Source organism: Poecilia formosa, unplaced genomic scaffold, assembly GCF_000485575.1.
Source record: "Poecilia formosa unplaced genomic scaffold, Poecilia_formosa-5.1.2 Scaffold728, whole genome shotgun sequence".
NCBI classification, from domain to species: Eukaryota; Metazoa; Chordata; class Actinopteri; order Cyprinodontiformes; family Poeciliidae; genus Poecilia; species Poecilia formosa.
Genome location: NW_006800667.1, coordinates 50,551 through 63,764, shown reverse-complemented (window position 1 = coordinate 63,764; position 13,214 = coordinate 50,551). Strand labels below are relative to the sequence as shown.

At 39.0% G+C, this 13,214-nt stretch overlaps 2 protein-coding genes across 2 annotated transcripts in view; both read left to right on the top strand.

Annotated features, from left to right (window-relative positions):
• Positions 1-674: 674 nt before the first annotated feature.
• On the top strand, positions 675-8,658 carry nmt1a (N-myristoyltransferase 1a). Its single transcript, XM_007542782.1, has 12 exons — positions 675-816; positions 2,592-2,691; positions 2,883-3,027; positions 3,139-3,257; positions 4,932-5,023; positions 5,121-5,237; positions 5,342-5,512; positions 6,150-6,258; positions 6,348-6,518; positions 6,599-6,763; positions 6,852-6,989; positions 7,340-8,658. Exons 1-12 carry the CDS (start codon positions 713-715, stop codon positions 7,358-7,360), a joined length of 1,452 nt encoding a protein of 483 aa, XP_007542844.1. The 5' UTR covers positions 675-712; the 3' UTR covers positions 7,361-8,658.
• Positions 8,659-10,036: 1,378 nt separating this feature from the next.
• Positions 10,037-13,214, top strand: part of LOC103131190 (putative all-trans-retinol 13,14-reductase) — a 16,499-nt gene continuing 13,321 nt past the window's right edge. Inside the window, exon 1 of the mRNA XM_016666465.1 lies at positions 10,037-10,298. Coding sequence (XP_016521951.1) covers positions 10,139-10,298 — 160 coding nt within the window. The 5' untranslated portion in view covers positions 10,037-10,138. The remainder of the gene's footprint in view (positions 10,299-13,214) is intronic.

Here is a 13,214-nt window from a genome sequence, read left to right as displayed (position 1 = left end):
CCACATTAGATAATGCCTCAATCATTTCATTCATCTGTTAGTCCATCTATCATTCTTTAAAATTTCATCTGAGGCAGAACAAATAAAGCCATATATTTTTTTTAATTTAGCATTGTAAGATAAAATTTAAATGAAAATCTTCCTTATATGAATCATTGATTAGATACAATATTTGTGTAATATATAGAATAGCTAGTTTTATTAAATTGTGTGCACATTTTAAAATAAATATGGGGGAAAATACCAAAATGTCTGTTTGCTTGTCAACCATGTATATCCCTGAAACAGAAAAGTTTCCTGTAAAGCACAGTCTCCTTAAACTTTTACTAAACATTTCCCAGATGTCCTCAGGGTTATTTTTTGCACAGTGTAATCTTAAGGGAAAGTTCCCAAAAGGTTCCCAATATTAATTACACTGAGGAAAGTGTATAGAACATTTAAGGACTTGAATTTTAGCAATATCTTAGGGAACGTCCCTTCTTAAAATGATTTGATCTGTGTGGGCAGCAAAATCCCCGGCCTCGAGGCTGTTGGTGAAAATTTATATTGAAGGAAAAAAATCAATAAACGTACACATGTACTGTTTACGGCAAACATTTCGACATGAACACAAAGAACGACATTAAAGGCGACCCTATCGCAGAACCAATAGCGTGAAGGCTTGTTTAAAGGCGACCAGCGCACGCCGTGGAGCCTCACTTCCTGGTCGAAGATGGCGGATGAGAATGAGACAGCAGCCAGCCCGGAGAAAGAAGATGTAGAAGACCACGGGCATTGTAGCGACTGTGAAAATGAAGAGCACCACTTGGAGGACGGGTAACAAGGCAGCTTTATTCATACAGTGGCGATTTACGGGTTATACTGCCTTACTTTTACACCGAAGCGAATGCTAACGGAAGCTTTAGCAAGAAGCCAAGGCAACTGCCGTTCGTTCAAGTCCAGCCTCTTTGCGTTCTTCTTATTGGCTACAACCGGTGTCTGCGCTTTAACTCTGTAATGTGATTGGGTGAGGCTGGATTTCTTGTTGCAAAGTGGGAGGGATTTAGCGTCGAATACCTGCATGCAGCAAGGCGTTGTTTTAGGGGTTAAAATGATCAAAATTGGGTTGGAAAATGACCATATATTCCCGTGTCCCCTGCGAGGATAAAATAAACAACATTTTTGAAGTTTGTTATGTTTCAAGGTGTAGGCATGTCGCTTCTTTGCAAGTAGTTACTGATTATGCCCAGTTGACAGATGCAGGTTAGCTGGCCATGCTAACAAAGCTGTCAAACCCCTTTTGTCCGATGCGAATTCAGAGTTAAAAGTGAAACGAGCAGATGCGTATTGATGATAATAATGCGCTTTCTGTTCTACCTTTGTAACCAGCAGTGTGTGGCGTGCTTTCGTTTCATACTGTTTTGACAGAAATCTGCAACGTCTAGAAACAGCTGAAGTCAGAAGAGCTCATACGCAAAATAGACTTGGATGGAAATCCTGCTTAGCCTGGCTCCTGTGCGTTTAACAAGCAGGGTCCTTTTCTACTTTTAAGAGCAACTTAAGAGAGAGAGAGGGAGTTATCTTGTCTCCCCTCCTATGTCATGGTTTTTTAAGGTCATGAATTGGGGAAAAAAAATCAATTTATTCTAAAAACACTTTTAGATCAACAAAGATGAAAACATGCTATCACTTGAGTGTGGTCGTTATGTTGTTGATGACCCTGTTAATTCCAGTTGTAAGCACATGAGGTACTTCTCCATGCAAACAAAGAATAGGTCTGGTTGTTCAATGCTCCTACTGGACTGAAATGGAACCATAGAGAACAAACTATTGAATGTTTTGTTGTCCATTGTCCCAGCCACTCACTGACCTCCTGTACAAGGGTATGTAGACACGCTTGGATACCATGTACTTCTCAACTAGAGGCCATGTGATTTGCCATCTGCATTGGTGGGGGGCAGGGGGTTGAAATGCAGGCCCAGAGCCTGGCCTCTGTCCTCTCTTGGACACTAATGAGATAATCCCTTGTAAGTACATTGTCGGGATGGATGCAAGTAGGTGTGTGGTTTATCAAGTTTGAACTCAATATTACTCCTTCCTGTTGTGTCTTTGTGTCAGTTTAAATGATAAAGTGAGGCTGTTTTCTCACCTGCTTTAGCGCTGCAACATGTGGCTCTGTGGACCATCCGCAATGGCTCTTAATGACGTTGGCTAAAAAGCAAAAAGAACCAGCTCATGTCTTCAATATAGAGCTAAATTTAAATATAAATATATATTTAAAGCATTTTTTTTTTCAAAAGGTTGTAGATTGTCAAGGTTGCAGACCCCTGGCCCATACTAGAGAAAAGATGAACAGATGGAGATAAAATGCATACAGTGTGGATATAGTGTTGTTAATACTAGTAGTAATGATTATAAAAGCATTTTGTTAAATAATAAACATTTAAGTTAATTTTACATTTCCATATTTAAAACAAAAATTACAAACGAGGGTAATTGGTGAACTTTGAACTTTACACAAAGCAATAATGTTTCCGACGTGCATGTAATCACTTAAATTTTTTATTAAGATCAGGTTTTCTCATGTAATGTATATTTCCTCTGTTTTTCAGTGAACGTGCGGATGACACTGGAGCCAAGAAGAAGAAAAAGAGACAGAAAAAGAAGAAGAAAGCCGGTGCCACCGAAGCAGCTCAGGATCCCCTTGCTAAGGCATGAAATAATTTTTTAGTTTTGAAAAATGATCTAAGGTACAGGAACAAATTGCAACCTCTAGAGATTTTCTAAGTGTGGAGCAGCACACCAGAATGGCTAACAATGAGGTTAAGGAATTAATAATGTTGACCTTTTATTTGTAATAGTTTTCTTTTATTCCAAATGGGCTGTTTTAACTTCCTGAGCAGGTGAATTCGCTACCAGCTGATAAGCTACAGGAGATCCAAAAGGCCATCGAGCTGTTTTCTGTTGGCCAAGGCCCAGCCAAAACCATGGAGGAGGCGACAAGGAGGAGTTACCAGTTCTGGGACACACAACCTGTGCCCAAGCTTGGTATGACGATTGTTAGGGTTTTTTATTTCTTTCATTAGAACAAAGATCTACTTGGCTTATGTGCTGTATTGCAGGTTTTTCTGCTTCATGTTTTCATGTTTTTTCCTTCAGGGGAGACCGTAACATCACACGGCTCAATCGAACCTGATAAAGACCACATTAGAGAAGAGCCGTACAGCCTCCCCCAGGGCTTCACCTGGGACACGCTCGACCTGGGGAACCCCGCCGTGGTAAGACCGAGTTAAATTACACTTCAAATAAAGAAACTTTAATTGCTTTTTATTCCACTTTTCAAAGTTTTTAACTTACTGTAACCTGGTGCAGCATGTCCATGTTGTACCAGATTAGTTTAAGTCACAATGTATTCGGTGTAAAAGAATATGAAGTTGCATCATATTTGCAATCTGATCTCTAAGATTATTTGCTCACAAAACTATTTATACGCTATGGTGTTTTTCACATTTTGCCATGCTACAACCACAAATTTAAATATCTTTGTGTGATTTTTCTTTTTTTTTCTTAGAAGATTGATCAACACAAAGCAGTTCATCCTTGTGAGGTTGAAGGAAAAGTGCAAAATTTTGACTCGGGCCACCTTGGTTATTAATTTGTTGAACCACTTTTGCTGCCATTGGTTCTAGAGGTTGAAATTTGTCCCCTTTAGCAAAGTAGTTCAAGTAAAACTGAACCTCTGAGTCTGGCCCATCCCCATGTTTTTCTTTCAGTATTACCTGTATATCTCTTCATCCATCTGCCCATGAAATCTCTGCTACCATATTTGGTGTTTTGCATGTAGACCAAAAAGTTTAATTTTGCTCCTATCTGACCATCAGGTGGTTGTATTTTTCCACTTGAGCTTTGAATCTCTCGAGTTCCTCCAGTCACCATGCATCTCTTGGCTTTTTTTTTTTACTAGGACAGCCATGTCTTTGTAGCTTTGCAGTTACTGATTTCATTTTCAGATGATGGTTTGTTCAGAGGCTGGGATGTTGTTTCATAACTTATTGTTGCTTTAGTGTTGTCCCTTAATCTTCATGATGGTTTTAGTTTGCTAATTTTCTCTAACAAACCTCTGAGGGACTTGCAGAGCAGCTGCATTTATACTGAAATTAAACGCACAGGTGGATTCAATTTGCAAATTAAATCACTTCTGGAGACAGTTGGTTGCACTGATTTTATTTTTATTTTTTTCTGATTGGTGCTTATTTTCTTTAACAAACCCTCCCTCAAGGCCTTCAGAAATCGGGTGTAATCAAAGTGGAATTAAATTATAGATTTCAGGATTTTACAAGTTAATGGAGCTCTGAATGGAATTGGCTGAACTGCTTTTTATTTAGAGATCAAATCCCAATAAAATGTGTTGAAGTTTTTGGCTGCAGTATTGTTAAATATCAGTACTTGTTGCAAGATGATGTATTTAAATCATTATTTTCTGCTGTTCCTCTTTTCATGGATAAATTGTTTCTTACTGTTAACCAAAGGCAACTCCAATAGGTGGGTTGTAAGACTAGATTTAAAGAAACTGTATTTCAGCTGTTTCTGCATTTTTCTGGAAGTTTCTTCAGATTTGTGGAGCATCAGAGCTGAATTCTTCTTCTCCATGTTGGGTTATTATTAATTAACAAAAGTAAAGAGATCCTTATTGCAGATTCATATAAATAATGTCTAAAATTATCTGGATTGTATTATTAAAAGATGGTTGTCGTCCTGTTTCACTGAGACTGAAATTGGAGCGTACCACGGGGGTTTAAATTATCTTTGCGAACATGAAAAGACAGAATTGGTGTCAGATTTACACTCTCAATGGAAGATGGAGAAATTATCTTACAAAACTGTTTTTTTACTATAACTTCCTGTATTTTAGATCTTATTAATGCAATTAAAATGTTTATCTTGTCTTCCAGCTGAAGGAGCTCTACACTCTCCTCAATGAAAATTATGTGGAGGACGACGACAACATGTTCAGATTTGACTACTCCCCCGAGTTCTTGCTCTGGTAGCTTCATGATTTCAGTTTTGACATTTTAAAGTTGCATTTATTTTCCATTTATTGACACTTTGGCATCAAAACGAATAATCCGTCTTTTGCTCAGGGCTCTTCGACCTCCAGGTTGGCTGCCTCAGTGGCACTGCGGAGTCCGAGTGAACTCCAATCAGAAGCTGGTCGGATTCATCAGTGCCATTCCAGCCACCATCCGCATCTATGACATGTAAAGTTAATCCACTGGGTTGTTTTTAATGTTTTATTTTTGAGTGCGTCATTAATCTCCAGCCAACTTCCACGTCTCATCACTTGTTGTTCTTGTGCTTTTAGAGAAAAAAAAATGGTAGAGATCAATTTCTTGTGTGTCCACAAGAAGCTACGAGCCAAACGGGTTGCTCCAGTTCTGATCCGGGAAATCACCAGACGGGTCAACCTTCAGGGTATCTTCCAGGCGGTATACACTGCCGGGGTGGTACTGCCCAAGCCTGTGGGAACCTGCAGGTCTGCATTGCAGATGGCCATATCCGGTTTTGTTTTTTTTACTGATTGTAAAGCCTTGAATGTCATCTACTTTAAAGCTGCAGTTTGTAACTTTTATAAAAAATTTGTTAAAACTCTCACCATGTTGTGACAGTATAATAGAAGACAAATAATCTGTGAAAATATGAACCTCCTCCACCTTGCATTTCAAAGAAATGCACAGCTCCAGACCAAAATCTACCAGTCAGAACCAGGAGGAGGGTCTAAGCGATGTCGATCAACCACATGAACGCGCTGCTAAATGTGCTAAATGCAGAGACGCAATTTACTGTTACAAGAAAACTGCTTTTCTGCTGTCTTTGGTGGCCTTGCTTTTTAGCTTTAGCATTCTTGACATGGGAGAAGCTCTGTCGTAGCAGAGAGCAAAGAAGGGAGGCATGCACATGAGCTGACTGACAGCACTAAGACCCTCCTCCTGGCTCTGATTGGTTACTTTTAGTTAGCACCAGGAGAAGGCGGAGAAGCTCTTCCTTTTGTTTTTCCACAGATTCTCTCATACCATCTTGACATAGTGACAGTTTCAACAAATGTGTAAAAAAAACATTTTTTTAAATTAAAGTTGCATACTGCAGCGTTCACATACTCCTCTTCTGGACAGGTACTGGCATCGCTCTTTGAACCCACGAAAACTAATCGAAGTGAAGTTCTCCCACCTGAGCAGGAACATGACTATGCAGCGCACCATGAAGTTGTACCGTTTGCCTGAGGTCTGGGGCAAATAGAAACAGATTTTGATGCAGATTATCAGCTAAGCTCTTCTTTCATCATATTCCATCATATTCTTTTTACCCTTCAGTCCCCAAAGACTTCTGGTCTGCGACCGATGACCAAGAAGGATGTACCAGTGGTGAGCCGCCTCCTCCGCGAGTACCTTAACCAGTTCAACCTGGTTCCTGCCATGAACGAGGAGGAGGTGAAGCACTGGTTGCTCCCACAGGAGAACATTATTGACACATATGTGGTGGAGGTAATGAATGTTTTTGTTGGTTAATGTCTCAGCAAAGGTTTGCACCTTTTTATTCTAATGATGATGATGTTATCCACCAGAACGAAGGCAAAGTGACAGATTTCCTGAGTTTCTACACACTGCCTTCCACCATAATGAATCACCCTGTTCATCGCAGTCTTAAAGCAGCGTACTCCTTCTACAACGTGCACACCACCACACCCCTGCTGGACCTGATGTCCGACGCTCTCATTCTGGCCAAATCGGTTCGTCTAATGCAGTTTTATAAAAACGTACTTATAAAAACGATCCTTTCTTCACACGTTAAACTCCTTCTGCTTTGTGCCTATACAGAAAGGCTTTGACGTCTTTAATGCACTGGATCTAATGGAAAATAAGACTTTCTTGGAGAAGCTGAAGTTCGGCATTGGGGATGGGAATCTACAGTATTATCTGTACAATTGGAAGTGTCCCAGCATGGGAGCAGAAAAGGTAATTTTTTTTTTATTTGTCTTGTGCAGAAGAAATTTACATTTTCTGATGAACTCAATATTGGTTTTTCATTAACCATTTATTTCAGTCATTAGCTTAACTGAAGTAAATGCCTACTTTTCTCACTTTGTGCGTAATATTTACTTTTTCCGGTTTTTGATTTGAATCGCTAATAAATTGACTTATAATTAATATAATTGAATATCTTTTTGTTTTGAGCCATTTCTCCAGAAGGTTTTCCTCTCACATAATTCAAGATGTCGTCATGCAGAGTAGTTTGTGATTTTTAAAACCTAATTTAAAATCTCCTTTGTGTATTTTACTTAACGGCTGCTCTGATTGTTTTCCAGGTTGGATTGGTTCTGCAGTGACATCCCTTTACGCCACAAGCACGCGTCACCAACGGGCCTGAAAACCGCACCATGGACTGATGGCTTCATGCTTTCGGAAAAGAAAACTCACTCCCTCCCCCTCATTTTTACTTTCTGACCTTTTGAACTTCGACCTGCACTACCGCTGCCAGGTGTACTGAGGCTGGGAGAGCCCTCAGGTTTTCCCAGTCCCTCAACCACATGGACCTTAAGCCATTTGTAGTTCATCATTGCAAACAACTGTATTTCCTCTGAAAGCTGTCTTAAAATGTACCAAAACACAACCGAATGCACGGGTTGCTGGCCACTACTTTCTTCCAGACCCACAGGAAATGTACATAAGAAGTCAGACGTAACTGCGGCTAATGCCCTAACACATGCAGAGTAGAACCTACTGTTTGATTTTATCCTCAAATATTGGAAGTGCTTTTTGAAACTAAAATAAAAATTGAGTTTTAGAAATAATCAAAACAAAATGGGTGACAGATTTTAACGAGGAGGCTGAAAAAGATGCGGTAAATACCAAAAATGGACTTAAGATAAGGGCTTCTGGTTCGATCCTTCTTGTCATGCTTGACCCTTTTTTTTGTTTGTTTTTTCTTTTTTTTTAATCTCTTTCAGCAGCCGTCAAGGTTGCTCAGCACTGCTTGAATTAAACCCAGAGTTGGTGTTTCATTTCTGAAGCTCCACTCATTTATATCAACTTTTTGTGGCCATCCCTCTTCAGCTTACTGTACTAACAAAAGAATCACCGACTGATACTAAATCTGCTTAGTTGGACACAAATCCATCCACACTGATCAGGGTGGACTGCAAATGGCATTCTGATGGGGGGTTGTGCTGCACACCTGTGAGCAGGGATGAAATTTATGACAAATTTTAATATAAATGTCCCCGTTCTCGCTCTCCCCACCCCAGGTTGAAAAATGTTCACCCTGAAATAATGTTTCCCAAACATTTGAAAAGTTTCAGGGCAAGATTAGAAATCTTTATTAGCTTTGAATGTGGGAAAGTCCAAGAATGAGTTTAAATGTTTTACTTCAATAAAGACTTAAATTATTGAAATGTAAACAAACATGGAGTTGTCATCAAGTTTTAGAGTGCTGGACTGATAACTGTCAGTTCATCTGAATAAAAAGACGAGGCAACACACTGATGTTATTATACAGCATGGCATATTTCAATGTGTTCTTCATATCGACTCCTGGGCTGCTTTTAAATTGGATGAGGTTTTATAGTGAATGATGGAGAGGTACAGGGTGGGTGACGTTGACTCTAATAAAGTGTTTCTTATGTAAAACTTGGGTTTTGTTGGCAAAGCATGTCCAAAAAATTAATCTTCCTGTGATTATAATGCAGGAATTCAATGTGAAGATGCAAATAAGGTTGTTGTTTTTTTTTTAATTTGGAGTAGGAAATGCCTTCAAGAAGTTGCCACGTTATTGCAAACCTTATCAAACGGGAGTTTTAAGCCAAATCATTCAGTCTTTAGCAGTCAGTGTTAAACTAGTATGTTCATTTGAAAGTGTGCATTTCATTATACACAGATGTAGTTTTTCTTTACACTGGTAACTGTTCAGATTACAACCACCTATCCACATCGCTGCTGTTTGATTAAAAGCATATTTTATGTAATTTAAGTACAGGGGGAAAAAAAATACAAAGTTGCTGAAAATATGAAGTCGCAATTCAAAAATCACCTCAACTTACATTTTAGTCTAAAAGTTGTTTTTCCACCATTTATTTGTTCTAAGAAGTTCCTCAAACAAGTTGTCTTTCTATAAATGTCTATTGTAAAAATTCAAACAATGTAAACTGTGCTACTCATGCAGGTGGGGCTGCATTTCTGAAAAAATGCAGTCAAACTAGAAAGGAAGATGTGAAGCATGTAGATACAGGTACGTCTCCGTAAATTTGAACATCATTGAAAATAGTTCTCAATAATTTGAGATGAAACTGCTTTAAAGTTTTGTGGAGGGAAAAAGTATGGTAGAACCAAGAGTTTTTAGGAAGGGCAGAGGCAAAGATTCCAAATATCTTAGATTTGATGTGAAGTGGGGTTTTTTTTATCGCCGGTGATAATGCCATCTGGTGGTGTTGGTCCACTGTGTCTATTCTAAGTCAACAATCAGAGCACCTCATGCTTTCCTCTGAAAATAGTCTTTATGGAGACGACAGGTTAATTTTTCCAGCAGCATTGGAAACTCCCTATACTGTATCACTGAACATGCAAACGGACCTGACCTAAATCCCAAGAGAACCTGGAATATTGTGAAAAAGCAGGTGTGAAACATTAAAGTCAAGCATGCAATTGAACTGAAAACAACACGAGCTTCCTTAAACCCAAAGCAAAACCACAGACTGATCTAAGTTGATGCAGTAACCATACAAAAGAAGCTATGACCAAGTGAGTGCAGTAAACATATTCAGCTTTAGGTCTGTATAACAAACTGACCCATATTTTAAATGGTAAAACTAAACTAATTCCTTTTATAATGCAGCATAAGACTAAACTGCTTTAAATGTCTGATTTGTATCGAGTTTTTACTGTTATAAAGGTCAATTTAGCTTCAGTCATGCAGTACGACACGGACAGTACGCTCACCTTGTACCCGTCGCTTATTGGACTGGATAATATTACGTATAGAAAATCTAATTTTCTGATTGGCCACTGTCATCTGTCAGTAGAATGGGCGGGACTACACTATACCTAACGAGGAAGTGAACTCAACTGCAGTTTGACCAGTTGACAGGACGTAGCAAAGAAAAGTTGGCGTGATGTTGACGATTGTAGCCTTTGCTTGTGTGTCTTTGGTCATATTTATACTTAAATATGTCTTCGGCAGCTCAGGTCCGAACCCCTTTGAGAAGGACTGTCGTGAGCCGCTAAAGGTGAAGGTTTACGACAAGAAAGAGAAAAACAAAATCCTTAAGCAAGGTGGGTTTGTTTATAATTTATTCATGCAAGTGTATTAACTTAGTTTATAGCATTGATGTAAATTTCATGGCTGCAAAGCAAGATGTGCAGACCTGTTTAGAGAATATTTTCATATCCAAACAGCTATTTTGATTTAATAGATCATTTAAATATTATTTGCCCCGCCTCTTGGACTAATTTAAATACATGCAAAACATCAAAGATGTGAAATAGGGCTATGGCAGACATAAAAAGACGTACATTTCTGCCAATGAGCGACGAAATTTCCGAGATTTTCTGGAATATTTTTAAGATATAATCAGATTTTTTCTTGCAAGTTTTATACTTTTTACAATTGCTTTCTAGAAGATTTCTGAGATTTATCTGTAAGTTTCTGAATTTTTATTTTTTTTTTTACAGAAATTTACTACTACCTTTTTTATATACAACAGCCCTAATATGGCATAGTAGAAATGGGAGTTAATGATTCTAAAAAATTATTGGTAAAAACTTGTGAAAATAAAAAAAAGACATTGTTTTTGCTATAGATGCACTGATTGTCTGGTTTTCTTAGAGGCTTTCTGTTTTGACCATTTCATGTTATTTCAAAGGACTTTAGTATGTAAAAGGGTACAGTTCAAGATTCTATTTTTAATTAAATATTCACTAAACATGAGTTTGTTTGCTCTGGGAATATTTGGTCCATTTCTCTTTTTACCCACAGCTGTGATTCATAATTCTTACTTTTTTTGTGACAGGTTTTGTGGCCAGTAAAGTGCCAGACAACCTGGATGCAGTCATCATCGGCAGTGGTGTCGGTGGACTCGGCCTGGCTGTGCTGCTGGCTAAAGTTGGAAAGAAGGTTCTGGTTCTGGAGCAGCATAGTCGGGCCGGGGGATGCTGCCACACGTTCACAGAGAAGGGCTTTGAGTTTGATGTTGGTGAGATGATCCTTACATGTCCCTCACATATGCAGGAAGATCAGTTTAAAAGAAATTCGTTCTTCTTTTCTTTGTAAAAGCTATTTCTGTAATAACACATTTTCATATCGTAGGTATTCATTACATCGGTGACCTGATGGACCATAAGCCCTTTCGCTGCATGCTGGACCAGATGACCAATGGTCAGCTGCAGTGGGAGAAGCTGGAGAACCCGTTTGACCACGTCGTGCTGGGACCGCCCGAAAACCGCCGCTCCTACCCCATCTACAGCGGCAGCGCTCGCTACTCTGAAGAGCTGAAGAAGCGATTCCCTGGAGAGGAGAAGGCCATCGATGAGTACTTGAAGCTGGTGAAGGTAGGCTTCTGTGATGTTAAAGGGATTAACCATTTTGACACGTCATCATTTGGATTTCAACTGTCATCTGTTCAAAAGTCCTTTTAAGGTCAGAGTTGAAGTAAAAAGATCCATGTTATCATCTGTGTGTGCTGTGTGTGTTTTTCTTTTTTCGCAGAAAACTGGGCGGGGCATTTGGGTCATGGCTGTGCTGAAGCTCTGCCCCTTACCTTTGGCCAAGTTCCTGATCCACACTGGCCTCGTCAAGCATCTGTCTTATTTCTACAAAATGGCGCCACGCAGCCTGACAGATGTGGTCAACGAGCTGACGGAGAACAAAGACCTCAGAGCTGTCTTCACCTACATCTTTGGCACCTACGGTACGCCTGGTGATTTTGGTTTCTGGTCAAAAGATGATTATCACACACACGAGATGTTGTTAACTTGGTCTCCTAGATTTCCATATATGAGACATTTGTCTCTTTTTGTCCTTTTTGTTGCTGTCCTTCTGACTATAGCTTGTCCATTTCTTCCATTTTATTTATTTGGAGTAATTTTCTGTCTGCAATGGTTTAAACTCATTAATCCTGACTTGTGGGTCTGCCTGGTTTCACTTGTTATTGATTTCTTTTAAGCCACTATTTATCTGAAAAAAGTGCAAAAAATAATCAGATGCATTTTTATTGTTCCAGGAAAATTTAATCACTCATTGAACTTCAGTGGACAAATTAGTCCCTAATTGTGACATGGAAGGAAAAAAATAGATGCATCCTTTTCATGTTTTTTTCTTCTTCTTACAAATAACATGGTGATACCCATAAAGAAAATGCAGTGAAGCCCATTTCCTCAAGAAGTTATTAAATTAGTAAACTGAGTCCACCCGTGTAATTCAATCTCAGCACAAATGCAGCTGAAGGAGGTTTGTTAGAGCACATTAGTGGACAAACGGCAAACACAGCAGACATGTCAGTCTTCTGTGGAGAGCTTTAAAGCAGAGTTGGGTTTTAAAACAATAACCACACTTTGCTCAAAATAGAGAACTGAAACCTCATGAGCCCCAAAACCTGTTAAATCTGTGCTAAGACTCCAAAATTGCTCTTTGGATGCTCATCATCCTGTCTGTCTGAATCTGAGATATTTAGAAATGAAATGAAATGTCAGGCTTGCTTTTCAGGACACAGAGATGCTTTTTAAGGAAATCAGTCATTCCTATTCATTCACACACTGATTTTGCAACAAACGGGTGAGGAAACATGTCAGTTTTTAGAAATGAAAAGCTGTAGATTTACCAGACAGATTTTTATTTACAACAACGGCTGGAATTGATTCTTTAACATTTTCTCGAACGCAGAAAGTTTTAGTTGAAGCTCATAATTCTGGGTGGGAAGATTAAAAATAAAAAGATGTACTATTCTATGATACCCACTTTAATAATTTTCATTCATGTTATTTTTTAGATATAATTCTTCACCTCTAATCGAATTGGATTTGAGGACTCAAATTTATTTGCGAGCTGGCTGCTCAGTTGTTGTTTTTTTTGTATTTTGTTTAATCTTCAGGCAACATACCAAAAGATGCCAGCTTTGCCATGCACAGTTTGCTGACCACCCACTACCTGAGCGGCGCCTGGTATCCTAAAGCTGGCAGCAGCGAGATTGCCTA

Coding starts and splice junctions, on each gene's coding strand:
- nmt1a (XM_007542782.1), top strand. CDS start 713: ATGGCGGATGAGAATGAGACAGCAGCCAGCCCGGAGAAAGAAGATGTA. Junction 6,259..6,347: donor AGTTGTACCGTTTGCCTGAG/GTCTGGGGCAAA, acceptor TTTACCCTTCAG/TCCCCAAAGACTTCTGGTCT. Junction 6,519..6,598: donor TTGACACATATGTGGTGGAG/GTAATGAATGTT, acceptor GTTATCCACCAG/AACGAAGGCAAAGTGACAGA.